This window comes from Leptodactylus fuscus, chromosome 3, assembly GCF_031893055.1.
Source record: "Leptodactylus fuscus isolate aLepFus1 chromosome 3, aLepFus1.hap2, whole genome shotgun sequence".
Classification (NCBI taxonomy): Eukaryota; Metazoa; Chordata; class Amphibia; order Anura; family Leptodactylidae; genus Leptodactylus; species Leptodactylus fuscus.
The window spans coordinates 230864721-230886216 of NC_134267.1; the positions used below are offsets into that span (position 1 = coordinate 230864721).

Sequence of the window (21496 nt, forward strand, 5' to 3'; positions counted from 1 at the left end):
TTTTGACAAACTCCGCATCCAATTCTACCCCGACACAAAAAGTGTATTTTCCACCTCCCATTCATATCAATGAGATTTCTCTGGTGGAATCTGTCTGAAGTACGAACAGGACACGTAACTTTTCTACTATCTGACCAAATCAGCTACTGCCCCCCATTCCATTGAATAGGAGGCAGATTTCAGGAGGAAATTGAGGCAGATTTGTCATCAAATTCCTTGTGAACACCACCAATGGTCTCAAATTTTAGTTTTCATGGAAATTCACTTTTTCTCTCCCTGTGCCATACTGTTACAGGACTTTCTAATATGTTTGGTATAATTAAAGGGTGTGAATACTGACCTGAGATTCCCGCGTCCTGACATCGCTCCTGACGGTTGGTATACTCATCTGTTAAGTTCCCTTGTATAGTAATGTCTCGGCTTAACAGGGCCACCATAGGCCTGAAAGAGACATCCCCTCCCCCGATGGGCTGAACTAGGATATCATAGGTGTATCTGCAATATGGAAAACCATTTGGGTGTATAAACAAGTATCATCCATTACCCCGGACTATTGTACCACGCCCAAGTCGAGCTTTTCCGTAATCTACCAACACTTCCAAAAGTGGCCCTGATTTTTTGCAATTGACCTTTGTCAAGGATTTGTGACTTCAAGACACCTATGTTTATGGGATATTGTGGATGGCGGGATGGCGTTGTGTCTATTATGGAAGGTAACATTTTAACGGTGACTATTATAAGGCTTCGTAGCTACCAATGGGCCATTGTGGCCGTTGCGGAGGAATTGTATTTTTCATGGCGGTATTGTCGTTGTGGTAGAGGCATTGTGTCTTTTTTGGAATTTCGTTATTGTCATGGGGGCATTGTGATTGTTGCTGGGGCTCTGTTGTTGTACACGGGAGCATTATTGAAGTATTGGCAACCATCATTGGTATTGTGATTGTACGGCTCTCATTGGAGCACTGTGATTGTCGCGGTGGGACATTGTGGCTGTCTTGGATGGCATTATGGTTTTTCAGGGGCATTGTGACTGTCATGTAGTATTGCGGCTATCACAGGGATATAAGAGACATCGTGGGAACATTGTGGCTGTTATGGGGTATTGTTGATGTATTGGGAGCCATCGTTGGTATTGTGATTGTAGTGGGGATATTGTGGCTCTCATATGGGCACTGTGATTGTGGTGATGGCAATCTCTTGCTGTCATTGGGACAGTGTCTTGGGGGAATTGTGACTGTCTTGGATGGAATTATGTACTTTTAGGGGACATTGTGACATTGAGACATCATGGTGGTATGGTGGCCAACCATAGGGGCATTGTGGTCGTTTTTGGGAAAATCCATGACTGTTATTGGTGGTATGTGGTGTAGAAGTGATGATACTGGGCAACAAACTCTGCGACGGTCCAGAAGCCTCTAGGCTACCCTGGGACACATGATGTCATGATGTCTCCAGATGCCTTGCCCAGACCTACTCCATTGTTCACATGGAGAAGACTTGGATGACTCTACCGAACATGAACCAATCTCTAGACCTTCATCAACTACATAAAGAATAATGCGTGGACTCACCTCAAAGGCGGACTGACAGAAATGCGTGTACCATTAACATTCACGATGGTCAAGACCTCTTCTTGTTTAATGTGGTCATGAAAACTGGCTCCACATAGGACAAACTGATCCCCAACATGCCAGTCAATAGGGTCCATTACAGTCAGCTGTGAGTCATTGGCTCTAGCCGGGTAAGACAGGTGTGTAGAAATGAACTTTGGGACCCAACCTGAAAGAAATTGGATAGAAGTCAAAGGACACTCTTGAGCCCCAATGCATCCCACAGGCCCATACAAGAGTATCGCGGCCGTCACTGGGTCATAGTGCTTGTTGTGGGGGAAATTTTGGTAGTATTAGAGGCAGGGTCATACTGAGGTTTTCTGGACCCACCAGATAAAATGCTTCGGGGAAACTACTCCCCAACAATCCCTAGAAAATAGACTGTAATACACTTCAGATTTGATATTCTGATGGGCCAGTCTGACACTGCTCCGAGGCATTTTCTCTGTCATTGGAAAACTGGTTTTGGTAGGGACATTACTTATCCTGTACTGATCCTGAGTTACATCCTGTATTATACTCCAGAGCTGCACTCACTATTCTGCTGGTACAGTCACTGTGTACATACATTACATTACTTATCCTGTACTGATCCTGAGTTACATCCTGTATTATACTCCAGAGCTGCGCTCATGATTCTGCTGGTACAGTCACTGTGTACATACATTACATTACTTATCCTGTACTGATCCTGAGTTACATCCTGTATTATACTCCAGAGCTGCGCTCACTATTCTGCTGGTACAGTCACTGTGTACATACATTACATTACTTATCCTGTATTATACTCCAGAGCTGCACTCACTATTCTGCTGGTGCAGTCACTGTGTACATACATTACATTACTTATCCTGTATTATACTCCAGAGCTGCACTCACTATTCTGCTGGTGCAGTCACTGTGTACATACATTACATTACTTATCCTGTATTATACTCCAGAGCTGCACTCACTATTCTGCTGGTGCAGTCACTGTGTACATACATTACATTACTTATCCTGTGTTATACTCCAGAGCTGCACTCACTATTCTGCTGGTACAGTCACTGTGTACATACATTACATTACTTATCCTGTACTGATCCTGAGTTACATCCTGTATTATACTCCAGAGCTGCGCTCACTATTCTGCTGGTACAGTCACTGTATACATACATTACATTACTTATCCTGTACTGATCCTGAGTTACATCTTGTATTTTACTCCAGTGCTGCACTCACTATTCTGCTGATACAGTCACTGTGTATATACATTACATTACTTATCCTGTACTGATCCTGAGTTACATCCTGTATTATACTCCAGAGCTGCGCTCACTATTCTGCTGGTACAGTCACTGTGTACATACATTACATTACTTATCCTGTATTATACTCCAGAGCTGCACTCACTATTCTGCTGGTGCAGTCACTGTGTACATACATTACATTACTTATCCTGTATTATACTCCAGAGCTGCACTCACTATTCTGCTGGTGCAGTCACTGTGTACATACATTACATTACTTATCCTGTATTATACTCCAGAGCTGCACTCACTATTCTGCTGGTGCAGTCACTGTGTACATACATTACATTACTTATCCTGTGTTATACTCCAGAGCTGCACTCACTATTCTGCTGGTACAGTCACTGTGTACATACATTACATTACTTATCCTGTACTGATCCTGAGTTACATCCTGTATTATACTCCAGAGCTGCGCTCACTATTCTGCTGGTACAGTCACTGTATACATACATTACATTACTTATCCTGTACTGATCCTGAGTTACATCTTGTATTTTACTCCAGTGCTGCACTCACTATTCTGCTGATACAGTCACTGTGTATATACATTACATTACTTATCCTGTACTGATCCTGAGTTACATCCTGTATTATACTCCAGAGCTGCGCTCACTATTCTGCTGGTACAGTCACTGTATACATACATTACATTACTTATCCTGTATTATACTCCAGAGCTGCGCTCACTATTCTGCTGGTTCAGTCACTGTGTACATACGTTACATTACTTATCCTGTACTGATCCTGAGTTACATCCTGTATTATACTCCAGAGCTGCGCTCACTATTCTGCTGGTGCAGTCACTGTGTACATACATTACATTACTTATCCTGTACTGATCCTGAGTTACATCCTGTATTATACTCCAGAGCTGTGCTCACTATTCTGCTGGTACAGTCACTGTGTACATACATTACATTACTTATCCTGTATTATACTCCAGAGCTGCACTCACTATTCTGCGACTATGACCCACTGACGGCTGTATGGGGCTATTAAGTATTTAATGGGCAGGCCACATACACTGGGTCTATGTTTATAGGGTGTTCCGGGCCTTGCACAGCCTCCACATCCATGACCCCACCATGTGCGTGAGACCTACAGGAACGGGTCAACGAAAGCCCAAAAACAGACGCTCCATCTTGTATCTGCCATTTCGTCAGGAGAACAATGAGGAGCCCTCTCTCCCCCGTTACCTGCGTTCCGTCACGTATCGCACACAAGCACTTTTCTCTTCTCCTCCTCCATGTTTCCCCCGCATACAGCTGGCACCATTTTTACATTATTGCCACTTAATCTATGGCGCTATTGAATGAGACAAGGAATATTCGCCTGCAGGAATCCGAAGACATGCTGAAAGGATCGTTTAGATGCTAAGAGCAGTTGGCTATAACGGCAACATATTGCTAGGTAAATTTTCATCGCTGTCAATTGAATTACGCATTATTGTTAATGGGAAGATGTCTGTTACACAACATTGAGCATGTGCCCGATTATGACCAATTCTGGACAATTTGCCGAAGAAACAAACGACCCCGGAGGAAGGGAGAATTGTAAAAAGCTCGCGAAAGAAAAGTTGTGCAAGTGATCACCGAGTGAGTAATTGAGAAGTCGATATTTTCTCATTTGTAACATGTTCCGCTCGGATATTTAGGTCTCTCTAACATTCGCTGCAAATTACGGAGAGGGGGGAGGGGGGGAGAAGTTTAAGGGGATTTACATATCCCGGGAGGGGCAGAAATAATGTACAAGACTGATCTTAATTGCCGGCAGAATACAAAGTTTCGCTCCGTCTTGTCTGTCTGACTCCGCTCCGCTGCACATTACGGCATCGGGAAAATAATCGCCCTCACAAAAGAAAAATGGGAAATCAGAAAAGCCCAGCGTCGAGATTATTTGGACGGCCTTAAAGGGAACGGACGCCGGAATGGAAGCTTTAACTGTCCCGGGTGTGAATCAGTCTTGCATTAGCCTTTTAGGGTGAGTTCACAAAGAGGAATTTGCCGCGGTTTTGGGGACAGATTAGAATCCTGCAACTGATTCCGCCACGGATTCCGCAGCTCGAGACTCCAAGTGGTTAGGCTTCCTCCTCTGGGCCAAATCACCACCGAAAAGTCGCAATGGAATACTGATGCCCTATATCGGTAGCCCATTGAGGGTTGCCCGCGGCCGGAAAACGGCAACAGAAAGTGAAGAGGAATTTTTCTTGATTTTCCGCCACGTAAACATACCCTTAGAGTCAATTTTTACATCAAGATTTTATTTTAAATTTTTTTTAAAATTTTTCATGTTATAACACTATATCCTGCAATTTTCACTCTGGCCACTAAGCCTAATAATAGACGGCCGCTTGACAATTCTTTAGAGGTTCATTATTATAGCAGCAACGGACATGATTGTAACGGAAGATGACACCTCTATAGATAACACCCATCATTACATCCCTACTGACAATAGATGATGCCCTATATCGGTATCCCATTGAGGGTTGCCCGCGGCCGGAAAACTGCAACAGAAAGTGAAGAGGAATTTTTCTTGATTTTCCTCCATGTAAACGTACCCTTAGAGTCAATTTTTACATCAAGATTTTATTTTAAAAATTAAAAATTTATTTTTCATATTATAACACTATATCCTGCAATTTTCACCCTGGCCACTAAGCCTAATAATAGACGGCCGCTTGACAATTCTTTAGAGGTTCCTTTTTATAGCAGCAACGGACATGATTGTAATGGAAGATGACACCTCTATAGATAACACCCATCATTACATCCCTACTGACAATAGATGATGCCCTATATCGGTATCCCATTGAGGGTTGCCCGCGGCCGGAAAACGGCAACAGAAAGTGAAGAGGAATTTTTCTTGATTTTCCGCCACGTAAACGTACCCTTGGAGTCAATTTTTACATCAAGATTTTATTACATTTTTTTTTTTTCATATTATAACACTATATCCTGCAATTTTCACTCTGGCCACTAAACCTAATAATAGACAGCCGGTTGACAATTCTTTAGAGGTTCATCAATATAGCAGCAGCGGACGTGATTGTAACGGAAGATAACACCTCTATAGATAACACCCATCCCTACTGAGAATAGATGATGTCACAACTCTCTGCACAGAACATGTCTAGAAATCTCTCCCATAATCCTCAATGAGTCGGCTCCAGTCTATTGCTGCCTATGGCCATGACTATGCTGTAAAGCAGATCACTAATTGCTGTTAACAGAGTAAAGGAAAGCTAGGTGGTAGCTACAGATGATGTAAATGCAGCCATATTGGTGGTCACCCAGCTTTCCCTTTCTCCTGGAAGTCACATTTGCTTATCTGGCCACTGATGCCATATCGCTACATAGATAAACAGATCAACTACTAAGGGGTTTGGAAAAGCTGGGTCGCATTCCTCATTAAAGCTCTAATTGCAGTAATATTAGTCCACACACAGCTTTCCCTGGATCCCGAACGTCAAACGTCAACGTAATCAAATACCGACGCATCCTTCTATGCCATATCACCCTATAAATCAACCACTAAGGTATGTGAACAGTCTGGGTCACTTTCAGTATAAAACTGTAATGGCAGCCATATTAGTCGCCACCCAACTTTCCCTGTCTCCTGAAAGTCAAAATTTTTCCCAGTTATACACTGACTTTTTTTTTTTTTTTTTGTCCCACAAGAGACTTGAGGCTGCAAATTTTTCCAAAAAATCCCAACTTGAGAAAAAATTTGCAATTTCTTACAGGCCAATCAGGACATGGCAAATCTCTCCTACGGAGCCTAGGAAAGCTGGGTGGCCGCCTCATGAAATAGCAATGGCGGCCATTTTGGTTTTCACCCAGCTTTTCTCAAGACAGATAAAAAGAAGCGGCGGAATAGATGATATTTAGGGCCCTGGAAATTGCTATTGATACGAGGCCGCGCGCCTTGTCACTTATCGTGCGGAGAAAAACCTGAAACGGAGACAGTGATAAATTTCCTTAGCACGTAAATCAATAAGTCGGAGTCGGGGGGCCGTGATTAAACTGTCAACTATTCCCCATTCCCTTCCTGCAAAAAAGAACGCTGCTCTAAAGTGACATCTGATTGGCAGCCGCGTCACGGGCGGAGCGCCCTGATTGGCAGCAGGGCTGCACTTCGCCGTAGGCAACGACAAAAAAAATCAGAAATTTTCCCAAAGCGTCACGACCACCCCAGTACTGGGCCTGCCACTCACCCTAAGGATTCTGGGATTTTTGCGAAAAATTTTTTTTTTTTTTTTTTTTTTTTTTTTTTTCCGTAACTGGCATTAACATATCAAAGGAGACAGCTGACACGGCTCGCAAATCAAGCATGGCGGTGGAATATTTTTAACTTTCCCAAAAAAAAAGTTTCAAAATTTTTTCGTTCTTCCGCGATCCGAGAATTTCAAGGCGTGTTTGTTTATTTAAACGATCGGGAACCGCGATAAGAAGATAAGAAAAAAAAAAAATAACACGGACATGCTCTCCAATTTGTTCTAATGCCGCGGACCCCGAATGGTCTGGAAATGAGAACCAGCGGCGAGCGATTGCGTTTCATACTGTAGAGTCGTTCGCTAGCTGAATGGTAAACCGTAGACGGCGCAAGTGTTTTCAATGATCGCTAATTGTAGCCATCCAGCGAGGGCCGAACAAAAAAAAAAAAAATTGGAATTTTTTTTTTTAACAGGATCATATGGCAAATTAGCCCTTTGTTCCCGCGGCCCGGCGCGCACGGTGCGGCTGGTATCTCTTAGTCTAATCTATTGTTTAGAGATCCGCAATTTTCCCGATAATGATAACGCCTCGTGTTTGTATAGGTGCGGTAATCGAATTCAGAGAGCGGGAGGGCTGCTACAAATTTCTCAAATTGAGAGGAATTCCAGAAAAAGCTGGAAACGGGTACAGCGAGACGTGTCCGTGCAGGGGGCTCGCCTGCTGAGATCTCCGTAGAGAGTAAAGGGGATGAAGGAAGGATTAACTCCTTCAAGGCTGCTGGATAGCCGTGTGCCGCAAGGTTGCAGACGGATTCATTCTGCGCTGGATTTAAAGTTTTCTCTAATCGCAGCTAGAGCTGCGTTCAGAATTCTGCGATAAAGAATGGATGTTTCGTGATCGGATAAGTGACGTAAGGGCTAATGCACTTGGCTAACTGTATTGCAATAAATATTGGTTTGCTCTATTCACATCTAGAGCTGCATTCAAAATTCTGCTGTTTGACTTTTATGGCATAGGGTGAATGAGCTACATTTGCGAGTAAGATATGCCACCTGGATCATCTGATTCACATTCATTTATAGTGTGCTCTATTCACCTCTAGAGCTGCATTCACAATTCTGCTAGTTTCTCTTTAGGACGGGCAGTAAATCCTTTATGTGTAGCACTCGAATTTATGATATGCTCTAGTCACATCTAGAGCTGCATTCACAATGACGCTAGTTTCCCTTTAGGACGGACAGTAAGTCCTCTATGTGTAACACTTGAATTTATGATATGCTCTAGTCACATCTAGAGCTGCATTCACAATTCCGCTAGGACGGACAATAAAGAATCCATGTTTCATGATCAGACACCTGACGTAAAGGCTCATGCACTTGGCTAACTGTATTGCATCAAATTGTGGTTTGCTCTATTCACCTCTAAAGCTGCATTCAGAATTCTGCTGTTTGACTTTTTAAGGCATAGGGTGAATTATCTAAGTTTCAAAGTAGGATATGTCACCTAAGGGATCGTGCACATGGCAGCCTGGATCCCATGAATTTATAGTTTGCTCTATTCACCTCTAGAGCTGCTGTCACAATTCAGTTTGCTGCCCTTTAGGTTGGACAATGAGTAAATCTCTGATCAAATAAGTGACCTGAGTACTGTATTGCATCAAATGATGGTTTGCTCTGTTCACCTCTAGAGCTGCATTCACCATTCTGCTGGTTGCCCTTTAGGACAGGCAGTAAGTCCTTGACATTTAATAGTCCGAGGTGATCTAAGGATTCTTGAACATGGCTACGTGTATCACATGGATTTATGATATGCTCTAGTCACATCTAGAGCTGCATTCACAATTCTGCTGGTTGCCCTTTAGGACGGGCAGTAAGTCCTCTACTTTTAATAGTCCGAGGTGATGTAAGGATTCTTGAACATGGCTACGTGTATCACATGAATTTATGGAATTTATGATATGCTCTAGTCACATCTAGAGCTGCATCCAGAATTCTGCTTTTTGCCCTTTAGCACAATCAGTAGGTAATGTTCATGTTACAGTCAGACGTGACCTAAGGTCTCATGCCACATGGCTAGCTGTATCACATTCATGTATGGTTTGCTCTAATCACATCTAGAGCTGCATCCAGAATTCTATGACTATGTTGCACCACAGTTTATGCAGATTCAGCAGCCACATCAGACTTATCAACCAACCCAAAACCTGGAGAGGGAAGATGGCACCCCGAAAAGAGGACAATAAACACAACCTAGGAGACCAAGGAACTAAAAGACTCACCATGTACGGAAATAGAAGCATTCCGAATACTGAGGAACTTTACCCCGTATGGATGTAGTGGGGCAGTATAGGCGCTCCCGTATAGAGTGATGGTTGCTTTCCCTTTAAATGATTGAGAGGAGGAGCCAACAACAAGTTCACCGCCATCCGAAATCAGTATATAATGAGCCCGGAGATGGACGAAGCCTGAGCCGACCAACATCAGTCTACCACCTGGGAAAAAAAATCAGGAAAATTCTCAGATTTTTTGGTTTGTTTGTCTGTTTTAGCTAATAACTAATATTTATTATTATTATTATTATTATTATTATTATTATCCATTACATCTGGCCTATTAGGACAGGGACAAGATGCGTCAGCCAAACAAAGATGTGTATCTCATCCATAAGAGGTAGCACATGCTGGACCAGAAACAGCAATAGGTCATGAAGTATAGTTGTGTGAAAAGAGTCTAAGCCTAGGTTCACATATGTGCACAGCTCAGTGCAGGACATTTATCTTCAGCAATTTCTGGCAGTTTCTGCAGCAGAGTCTCCAACAGTGAAACCAACGCAGATGTGACCTCAGCTGAAGAGTACAGGAGGGTTATGTCAACTAGAGCAGTTATATTATATTTCACTCCAAGCAAAAATGGGCTGCAATATTACCAATATACACAAGAATATAACTACTATAATACTACCTCCTATGTACAAGAATATAACTACTATAATACTACTCCTATGTACAAGAATATAACTACTATAATACTACTCCTATGTACAAGAATATAACTACTATAATACTACTCCTATGTACAAGAATATAACTACTATAATACTACTCCTATGTACAAGAATATAACTACTATAATACTGCTCCTATGTACAAGAATATAACTACTATAATACTGCTCCTATGTACAAGAATATAACTACTATAATACTACCTCCTATGTACAAGAATATAACTACTATAATACTGCTCCTATGTACAAGAATATAACTACTATAATACTACCTCCTATATACAAGAATATAACTACTATAATACTACCTCCTATATACAAGAATATAACTACTATAATACTGCCTCCTATATACAAGAATATAACTACTATAATACTACTCCTATGTACAAGAATATAACTACTATAATACTGCTCCTATGTACAAGAATATAACTACTATAATACTACTCCTATGTACAAGAATATAACTACTATAATACTACTCCTATGTACAAGAATATAACTACTATAATACTGCTCCTATGTACAAGAATATAACTACTATAATACTGCTCCTATGTACAAGAATATAACTACTATAATACTACTCCTATGTACAAGAATATATCTACTATAATACTACCTCCTATGTACAAGAATATAACTACTATAATACTGCTCCTATGTACAAGAATATAACTACTATAATACTACCTCCTATGTACAAGAATATATCTACTATAATACTACCTCCTATGTACAAGAATATAACTACTATAATACTGCTCCTATGTACAAGAATATAACTACTATAATACTGCTCCTATATACAAGAATATAACTACTATAATACTACTCCTATGTACAAGAATATAACTACTATAATACTACTCCTATGTACAAGAATATAACTACTATAATACTGCTCCTATGTACAAGAATATAACTACTATAAAACTGCTCCTATGTACAAGAATATAACTACTATAATACTGCTCCTATGTACAAGAATATAACTACTATAATACTGCTCCTATGTACAAGAATATAACTACTATAATACTACTCCTATGTACAAGAATATAACTACTATAATACTGCTCCTATGTACAAGAATATAACTACAATAATACTGCTCTATGTACAAGAATATAACTACTATAATACTACTCCTATGTACAAGAATATAACTACTATAATACTACTCCTATGTACAAGAATATAACTACTATAATACTACTCCTATGTACAAGAATATAACTACTATAATACTGCCTCCTATATACAAGAATATAACTACTATAATACTTCTCCTATGTACAAGAATATAACTACTATAATACTACTCCTATGTACAAGAATATAACTACTATAATAATACTCCTATGTACAAGAATATAACTACTATAATACTACTCCTATGTACAAGAATATAACTACTATCATACTGCTCCTATGTACAAGAATATAACTACTATAATACTGCTCCTATGTACAAGAATATAACTACTATAATACTGCTCCTATGTACAAGAATATAACTACTATAATACTACCTCCTATGTACAAGAATATATCTACTATAATACTACCTCCTATGTACAAGAATATAACTACTATAATACTGCTCCTATGTACAAGAATATAACTACTATAATACTGCCTCCTATATACAAGAATATAACTACTATAATACTACTCCTATGTACAAGAATATAACTACTATAATACTACTCCTATGTACAAGAATATAACTACTATAATACTACTCCTATGTACAAGAATATAACTACTATAATACTGCTCCTATATACAAGAATATAACTACTATAATACTACTCCTATGTACAAGAATATAACTACTATAATACTACTCCTATGTACAAGAATATAACTACTATAATACTGCTCCTATGTACAAGAATATAACTACTATAATACTGCTCCTATGTACAAGAATATAACTACTATAATACTACTCCTATGTACAAGAATATAACTACTATAATACTACTCCTATGTACAAGAATATAACTACTATAATACTGCTCCTATGTACAAGAATATAACTACTATAGTACTACTCCTATGTACAAGAATATAACTACTATAATACTGCTCCTATGTACAAGAATATAACTACTATAATACTACTCCTAGGTACAAGAATATAACTACTATAATACTGCTCCTATGTACAAGAATATAACTACTATAATACTGCTCTATGTACAAGAATATAACTACTATAATACTACTCCTATGTACAAGAATATAACTACTATAATACTACTCCTATGTACAAGAATATAACTACTATAATACTACTCCTATGTACAAGAATATAACTACTATAATACTGCCCCTATGTACAAGAATATAACTACTATAATACTGCTCTATGTACAAGAATATAACTACTATAATACTACTCCTATGTACAAGAATATAACTACTATAATACTACTCCTATGTACAAGAATATAACTACTATAATACTACTCCTATGTACAAGAATATATCTACTATAATACTACCTCCTATGTACAAGAATATAACTACTATAATACTGCTCCTATGTACAAGAATATAACTACTATAATACTACCTCCTATGTACAAGAATATATCTACTATAATACTACCTCCTATGTACAAGAATATAACTACTATAATACTGCTCCTATGTACAAGAATATAACTACTATAATACTGCCTCCTATATACAAGAATATAACTACTATAATACTACTCCTATGTACAAGAATATAACTACTATAATACTACTCCTATGTACAAGAATATAACTACTATAATACTACTCCTATGTACAAGAATATAACTACTATAATACTGCTCCTATATACAAGAATATAACTACTATAATACTACTCCTATGTACAAGAATATAACTACTATAATACTACTCCTATGTACAAGAATATAACTACTATAATACTGCTCCTATGTACAAGAATATAACTACTATAATACTGCTCCTATGTACAAGAATATAACTACTATAATACTACTCCTATGTACAAGAATATAACTACTATAATACTACTCCTATGTACAAGAATATAACTACTATAATACTGCTCCTATGTACAAGAATATAACTACTATAGTACTACTCCTATGTACAAGAATATAACTACTATAATACTGCTCCTATGTACAAGAATATAACTACTATAATACTACTCCTAGGTACAAGAATATAACTACTATAATACTGCTCCTATGTACAAGAATATAACTACTATAATACTGCTCTATGTACAAGAATATAACTACTATAATACTACTCCTATGTACAAGAATATAACTACTATAATACTACTCCTATGTACAAGAATATAACTACTATAATACTACTCCTATGTACAAGAATATAACTACTATAATACTGCCCCTATGTACAAGAATATAACTACTATAATACTACTCCTATGTACAAGAATATAACTACTATAATACTACCGGCTATGTACAAGAATATAACTACTATAATACTACTCCTATATACAAGAATATAACTACTATAATACTGCCCCTATGTACAAGAATATAACTACTATAATACTGCTCCTATGTACAAGAATATAACTACTATAATACTACCGCCTATGTACAAGAATATAACTACTATAATACTACTCCTATATACAAGAATATCACTACTATAATACTGCCCCTATGTACAAGAATATAACTACTATAATACTGCTCCTATGTACAAGAATATAACTACTATAATACTACTTCCTATGTGCAAGAATATAACTACTATAATACTGCTCCTATATACAAGAATATAACTACTATAATACTGCTCCTATGTACAAGAATATAACTACTATAATACTACTCCCATGTACAAGAATATAACTACTATAATACTACCTCCTATGTACAAGAATATAAGTACTATAATACTGCTCCTATGTACAAGAATATAACTACTATAATACTACCTCCTATGTACAAGAATATAAGTACTATAATACTGCTCCTATGTACAAGAATATAACTACTATAATACTGCTCCTATGTACAAGAATATAACTGTTTTGCAAATAGATGTAGGGCCCATCTAAAAGGCATCTTTGACAACAGACATAATACTCCGTTTTAACAATGAAAATACTGTACATGAGGTTGCTTCCCCTTTAAGGGATACTTAGCATCTCCGTAATATCTTACAGTATATGGCCATGTATTATCTTAATAGTCAGATATAAACACCATTATAAAGTCATCACAAATTTAAAACAGTTCTGAAAAAAAAACTAAAATAACTTATTTAGAAAATCCTCTACCTTGCCAAGAGTCACTTGGCTCAGATGATAGATTGCATTAAGAGGACACGGTCATATATAAATTTACAAGCCCCATTATCAAAACAAGGCAGGCAGAAAGACAAGACGTATCAGCGCTACTTCTCCAAACATACACTCCGCACACTTAACTTAGAATAAATAGACAAGGCCGAGGCTTTACAGAGGAGCGGATCCTTCCAGCTCCAGAGGACTTGACCCCGTCTCTAAAAAGCCAAAACCAAATACGCCTCCAGCGCTTAGCACTGACCCTTAAATTGTTTGCTACAGCGCTGTGAGAAACCTTGCAATGTCCTACAAGCAACCTCAGATAATTTTATAAAAAAATCAATCAACTATTGTTATCGTGGAGGAAAACAAACACAGATAATACCGTATATACCGTAACACACAGCAACTTCTAATCCTAATATGTAACGCTTTATTATACCGCCTGATTCATCTCGTATGGTGTGATGAAGATTATACGTGGTTAATTATTTGTTTACTTATTTATTATCTGCAATACTCGGATGCTAAAGGGTTGTAAGATGTCTGATAATAACAGCAATAAATATATAGGAGGTAGTATTATAGTAGTTATATTCTTGTACATAGGAGCAGTATTATATTAGTTATATTCTTGTACATAGGAGTAGTATTATAGTAGTTATATTCTTGTACATAGGAGTAGTATTATAGTAGTTATATTCTTGTACATAGGAGCAGTATTATAGTAGTTATATTCTTGTACATAGGAGCAGTATTATAGTAGTTATATTCTTGTACATAGGAGCAGTATTATAGTAGTTATATTCTTGTACATAGGAGGTAGTATTATAGTAGTTATATTCTTGTACATAGGAGCAGTATTATAGTAGTTATATTCTTGTACATAGGAGCAGTATTATAGTAGTTATATTCTTGTACATAGGAGCAGTATTATAGTAGTTATATTCTTGTACATAGGAGCAGTATTATAGTAGTTATATTCTTGTACATAGGGGGTAGTATAGTAGTTATATTCTTGTACATAGGAGCAGTATTATAGTAGTTATATTCTCGTACATAGGAGCAGTATTATAGTAGTTATATTCTTGTACATAGGGGGTAGTATAGTAGTTATATTCTTGTACATAGGAGCAGTATTATAGTAGTTATATTCTCGTACATAGGAGCAGTATTATAGTAGTTATATTCTTGTACATAGGAGCAGTATTATAGTAGTTATATTCTTGTACATAGGAGCAGTATTATAGTAGTTATATTCTTGTACATAGGAGCAGTATTATTATAGATATATTCTTGTACATAGGGGGCAGTATTATAGTAGTTATATTCTTGTACATAGAGCAGTATTATAGTAGTTATATTCTTGTACATAGGAGCAGTATTATAGTAGTTATATTCTTGTACATAGGAGCAGTATTATAGTAGTTATATTCTTGTACATAGGAGCAGTATTATAGTAGTTACATTCTTGTACATAGGAGGTAGTATTATAGTATATTCTTGTACATAGCAGCAGTATTATAGTAGTTATATTCTTGTACATAGGAGGTAGTATTATAGAAGTTATATTCTTGTACATAGCAGCAGTATTATAGTAGTTATATTCTTATACATAGGAGTAGTATTATAGTAGCTATATTCTTGTACATAGGAGGTAGTATTATAGTAGTTATATTCTTGTACATAGCAGCAGTATTATAGTAGTTATATTCTTGTACATAGGAACAGTATTATAGTAGTTATATTCTTGTACATAGGAGCAGTATTATAGTAGTTATATTCTTGTACATAGGAGGTAGTATTATAGTAGTTATATACAGTACTAAGATATAGGAGTAGTATTATAGTAGTTATATTCTTGTACATAGGAGCAGTATTATAGTAGTTATATTCTTGTACATAGGGGCTGTATTATAGTAATTATATTCTTGTACATAGGAGGTAGTATTATAGTAGTTATATACAGTACTAAGATATAGGAGTAGTATTATAGTAGTTATATTCTTGTACATAAGAGCAGTATTATAGTAGTTATATTCTTGTACATAAGAGCAGTATTATAGTAGTTATATTCTTGTACATAGGGGGCAGTATTATAGTAGTTATATTCTTGTACATAGGAGTAGTATTATAGTAGTTATATTCTTGTACATAGGAGTAGTATTATAGTAGTTATATTCTTGTACATAGGAGTAGTATTATAGTAGTTATATTGTTGTACATAGGAGTTAGTATTATAGTAGTTACAGTGGCGTAACTAGGAATGGCGGGGCCCCGTGGTGAAATTTTGACATGCCCCCCCCTCCGACCGATGCTGAAGACCTCGGCCAACTGACCCCTACCACCACCGCCACCCCCCCCCGCGTATTTCTGCACACACTATATTGGTCCCTGCACACAGTATTGTGGCCCCTTAGTGGCCCCTGCACACAGTATTGTGGCCCCTGCACACAGTATTAAGTCCCATATTGGCCCCTGCACACAGTATTATGCCCCATAGTGGCCCCTGCACACAGTATTATGTCCCATAGTGGCCCCTGCACACAGTATTAGGCCCCATAGTGGCCTCAGTACACAGTATTATGTCCCTATAGTGAACACCCATGAACAATTATTATACTCTGGGGTCTTTTCAGACCCCAGAGTATAATAATCGGAGACCCAAGGAGGGGATGCAAACATAAAAAACTCTCTTAATTACCTTTCTCCCGACTCCCCTCCTCTCCATCGGCCATTTTCCGGGACGTCATGTGACAGGGCCCTGCGTCGCGGGTCATATGACGTCACGCAAGTAGGCCGAAGCCTGCGCGGAGCCTGGAGAGGTAAGTAACAGTGTTTTTTATGTTTCTTACCTCTCCGGGCCTCCGATCGTTATAATCGGGGGTCCGAAAAGACCCCCGAGTATAACAGTGCTTGTGGGGCCCGCGGTGTCACTTACCGATTCTGGCCCCTGCCAGGATCGTTAAGTATATGGGGCCCGTTACCGGCTGGAGTAATTCCAGCCAGTAACGGCCTATTAAAAAAATCAAAAAACGCAGCGGTAGCGGCTGTCACCGGGCCCCCTAATGTCCCGGGCCCTGTGGCAGCTGCTACTGCTGCTACCACGGTAGTTACGCCACTGAGTAGTTATATTCTTGTACATAGGAGCAGTATTATAGTAGTTATATTCTGGTACATAGGAGCAGTATTATAGTAGTTATATTCTTGTACATAGGAGGTAGTATTATAGTAGTTATATTCTTGTACATAGGAGTAGTATTATAGTAGTTATATTCTTGTATATAGGAGGTAGTATTATAGTAGTTATATTCTTGTACATAGGAGGTAGTATTATAGTAGTTATATGCTTGTACATAGGAGCAGTATTATAGTAGTTATATTCTTGTACATAGGAGCAGTATTATAGTAGTTATATTCTTGTACATAGGAGTAGTATTATAGTGGTTATATTCTTGTACATAGGAGCAGTATTATAGTAGTTATATTCTTGTACATAGGAGCAGTATTATAGTAGTTATATTCTTGTACATAGCAGGCAGTATTATAGTAGTTATATTCTTGTACATAGGAGTAGTATTATAGTAGTTATATTCTTGTACATAGGAGCAGTATTATAGTAGTTATATTCTTGTACATAGGAGCAGTATTATAGTAGTTATATTCTTGTACATAGGGTGCAGTATTATAGTAGTTATATTCTTGTACATAAGAGCAGTATTATAGTAGTTATATTCTTGCACATAGGAGTAGTATAATAGTAGTTGCATTCTAGCATATAAAGGAAAGTAAGGTGCATTCACAAGGGGAAGTCTTCCCTGAAAATATAAGCAAGCCGCTCGGTGTTGCCATGATTGCTGCGGCTGATTCAGGTCTGCGGCTAGATACTCTCAGTCATTTAGGGCCATTCTTGTGGTGGAAAGCCATGGCAGAAGGCCGATGCTCTGCTTCAGTATTTCACCATGGGATGGAACATGAGTAATCTGAGTCGGAAGTCCGCCACAATTCCCTCTTAATTTTCTGAAGACAGACCAGTCCCTAATAGTTATATTGTGCATACTGACAGTATTACCGTATATTATATATATAGTTACCCATAGGGGTTACTATGTTAGTAGATACAGTTTAGTCTATGTAGTGGGTTATAGTATACTATATATACAGTCAGTAAGAGCTTCTTGTATACTAGTGTATATTATGTATCTTCGTGCAGCGATATCACTTATTTATTTCCTATCCTTGCCTATGTCCCCGTTTCTTTCCGATATGAATTATCCAGAGATGTCGCGTCTGTCTTCCTGTTATAACTATATTATGGATTACAGAGCGAATGTCTGACGGTTTAACAGACTCTAAATGGGTAGAAGATTAAATAAGAAGAGGCGAGAGCTGGTTAAGGGAATGTGTCGTCTTGTAAATGAGATTCCTTCATGAATCGTTAGTTATGATATACATTGCGGGGCCAATAGTGAAATATGTTTTCAGAATGTGAGACAATTAGACGACGGATTAACATGTAAGAGCGAGAAACGGGAAGACGAGATCAGACAGACATGGATTTCTCCAAGCGGACTTCGTACTGAGGCACAGGGGTAAATGATGGCCCAATACTGGAGCTTCATGATGGGGCTGCAGAACATTGGGGTATTTTGTCTCCCCTTCTAGTGGTTTCTCATAACCAGATTTATATTTATTGCAAATTAAAAGTTAAACATTTTTGCAAATATAAATTCCAAAATTTGCAGTTTTAGGTTGAGGCCTCGTGTTGCAAATTTTGTTGCTTTTCTTTTTTTTTGTGCCCAGGTTATCTTCTCATACATGTAGTGCTCTATAACCAGCCATGATGTCCTTATTGTGGTCGGGTTATCTTCTCATACATGTACTGTCCTATAACCAGCCATGATGTCCTTATTGTGGTCAGGTTATCTTCTCATACATGTGGTGTTCTTCTGATAACCAGCCATGATGTCCTTATTGTGGTCAGGTTATCTTCTCCTACATGTAGTGTTCTTCTGATAACCAGCCATGATGTCCTTATTGTGGTCGGGTTATCTTCTCATACATGTAGTGTCCTCCTGATAACCCGCCATGATGTCCATATTATGGTCGGGTTATCTTCTCATACATGTAGTGTCCTATAACCAGCCATGATGTCCTTATTGTGGTCGGGTTATCTTCTCATACATGTAGTGTCCTCCTGATAACCAGCCATGATGTCCATATTATGGTCGGGTTATCTTCTCATACATGTAGTGTCCTATAACCAGCCATGATGTCCTTATTGTGGCCAGGTTATCTTCTCAAGCATGTAGAGTCCCTCCTGATAACCACCCATGGTATCCTTATTGTGGTCAGGTTATCTTCTTATAGTATAGTGTCCTCCTGACCAGCCATGATGTCCTTATTGTGGTTAGGTTATCTTCTTATACATATAGTGTCCCTACCTGATAACTAAAGATGGGCGAACCTCAGGAGATTTGTTTCATCCTGTGTTCGGACAAAGTGATCCCCCTCTTTAGTTCACTCTGACGTTGTTCGCATAGAGCCAGAAGGGAAATTTTACATACTTTGGAGTCTCTTTTGTCCCCAAAGTATAATGGGTTGAGGACCAATGGAAGTGATCAAAACCCCCAAAAAAGAACCATTCATATTCACCTTCTCCTAACTATTTTGGGCCTTCTCATGACATCTAGCTTTCTTCTGTAACATCATACCGCTCTGCATTCACATGTCATCAACGAGGCCCAAGCACAGACCTTAGCAGTGACCCCGGGTACATGGAATCCCCTCAGAGCACCAAACACTATGCGGAAGCAGAAACAGATCACAGGCAGTCCATGAACAGGCACGTCTGATCTGTGAGGATCCCAAGTGTTGGAACCTCACCAATCACATACTGATCCTAACATGACATCATCCATATATAAATCATATAACCAGTCCTGTAACATCTAGGACCTGGCAGCATGGAAGACCTTTCTTGCCATGACAGGACACATATATGTATGGCACATGATAGTTGGGAACCCTTAAACACAGAAATCTGGAACGTTAATTTCCCAGAAATCTAAAAGACCCATCATCAGTCCTATGAGTGTTGTCCTTTATATTAATGGGGCAAAAATAGAGCTCCAATTTCCAATACGTCATCAATGGGACATCACCCGTAACTAAGGACCCATGAATGAGAACCTGCAGGTGTAATCTATGATATAGTCACAGGTCCTCACACCTTAGAGGTGGGTCAAATTATCGAGAACAACTTCCTAGCTGTGACTCTCCGCGACTCCTTATATTTGGTGGAGCCAATGGTGGACTGTTCACCTGGTTGTCTATCTCATAGTAAGCAGTGGTTGTAGGACTTTAATGGCTATGAGCCCTTGGACATTGCCCTAATGTACGAATGGTTAAATGGTTAAACCTCCAAAAGGTCAAAGATGAATCGTATCAAGCTTGGCTAGCTCTTGGCACAGTCAGTTCCATAGTTATCACTAAGTGCACCCTAGATCTCGGTGGGAATGGTCCCATAGGTGCTGCTTTGTCTTCTACTTCCGTACTCCACCCATGCTTGTAAGACTATGTCATCGTCTCACATCTAGGGTTTCCTTCGTCCTCCTCACTAGCCCCAGTAGCCCCACTGTAAAGCTTTAGAGCTGCCCTCTTATTGCTGCCGTAATAACTGAAGAAATGGACAATCTTCTTCACAAAAGGACCACTGGGGCAGGTAGTAGGGAGTGGTAAATCCTACTACTGCCCTGGGCAAAATTCATTGTTAACTCTTGGTGTACAAACGTTTTAGATATACAGATGTATTACGAAGCAATGACCTTATGGTGAAGATCTGGTAGGGCGAGGGCGCATACTATACATGCAGAAAATGCTCACGTAACGGAGCCCTTGAAGAGGTTCACACACTCTTGCATGTGTCAGACTATATTGGGCATAGCTATGATAACATTACTGGAAATCTGGAGATGATACGTGTAGATGTAACAGAAAGTCGTGCATATGAAAGATGGAGAATCCGCCCCCACCACCTGCCACTAGCGCGTTTCTTATT

The 21496-nt window shown here is 38.5% G+C and overlaps 1 protein-coding gene across 1 annotated transcript in view; it reads right to left on the reverse strand.

Annotated features, from left to right (window-relative positions):
* The window catches only part of PKHD1 (PKHD1 ciliary IPT domain containing fibrocystin/polyductin), a 395316-nt gene that overhangs the window by 238625 nt on the left and 135195 nt on the right, over positions 1–21496 (reverse strand). The window contains exons 36-38 of the mRNA XM_075266923.1: positions 9398–9610; positions 1572–1779; positions 341–495 (exon numbers count right to left, since the gene is read on the reverse strand). Of these exons, the coding sequence (XP_075123024.1) occupies positions 341–495; positions 1572–1779; positions 9398–9610 (576 nt within the window). The remainder of the gene's footprint in view (positions 1–340; positions 496–1571; positions 1780–9397; positions 9611–21496) is intronic.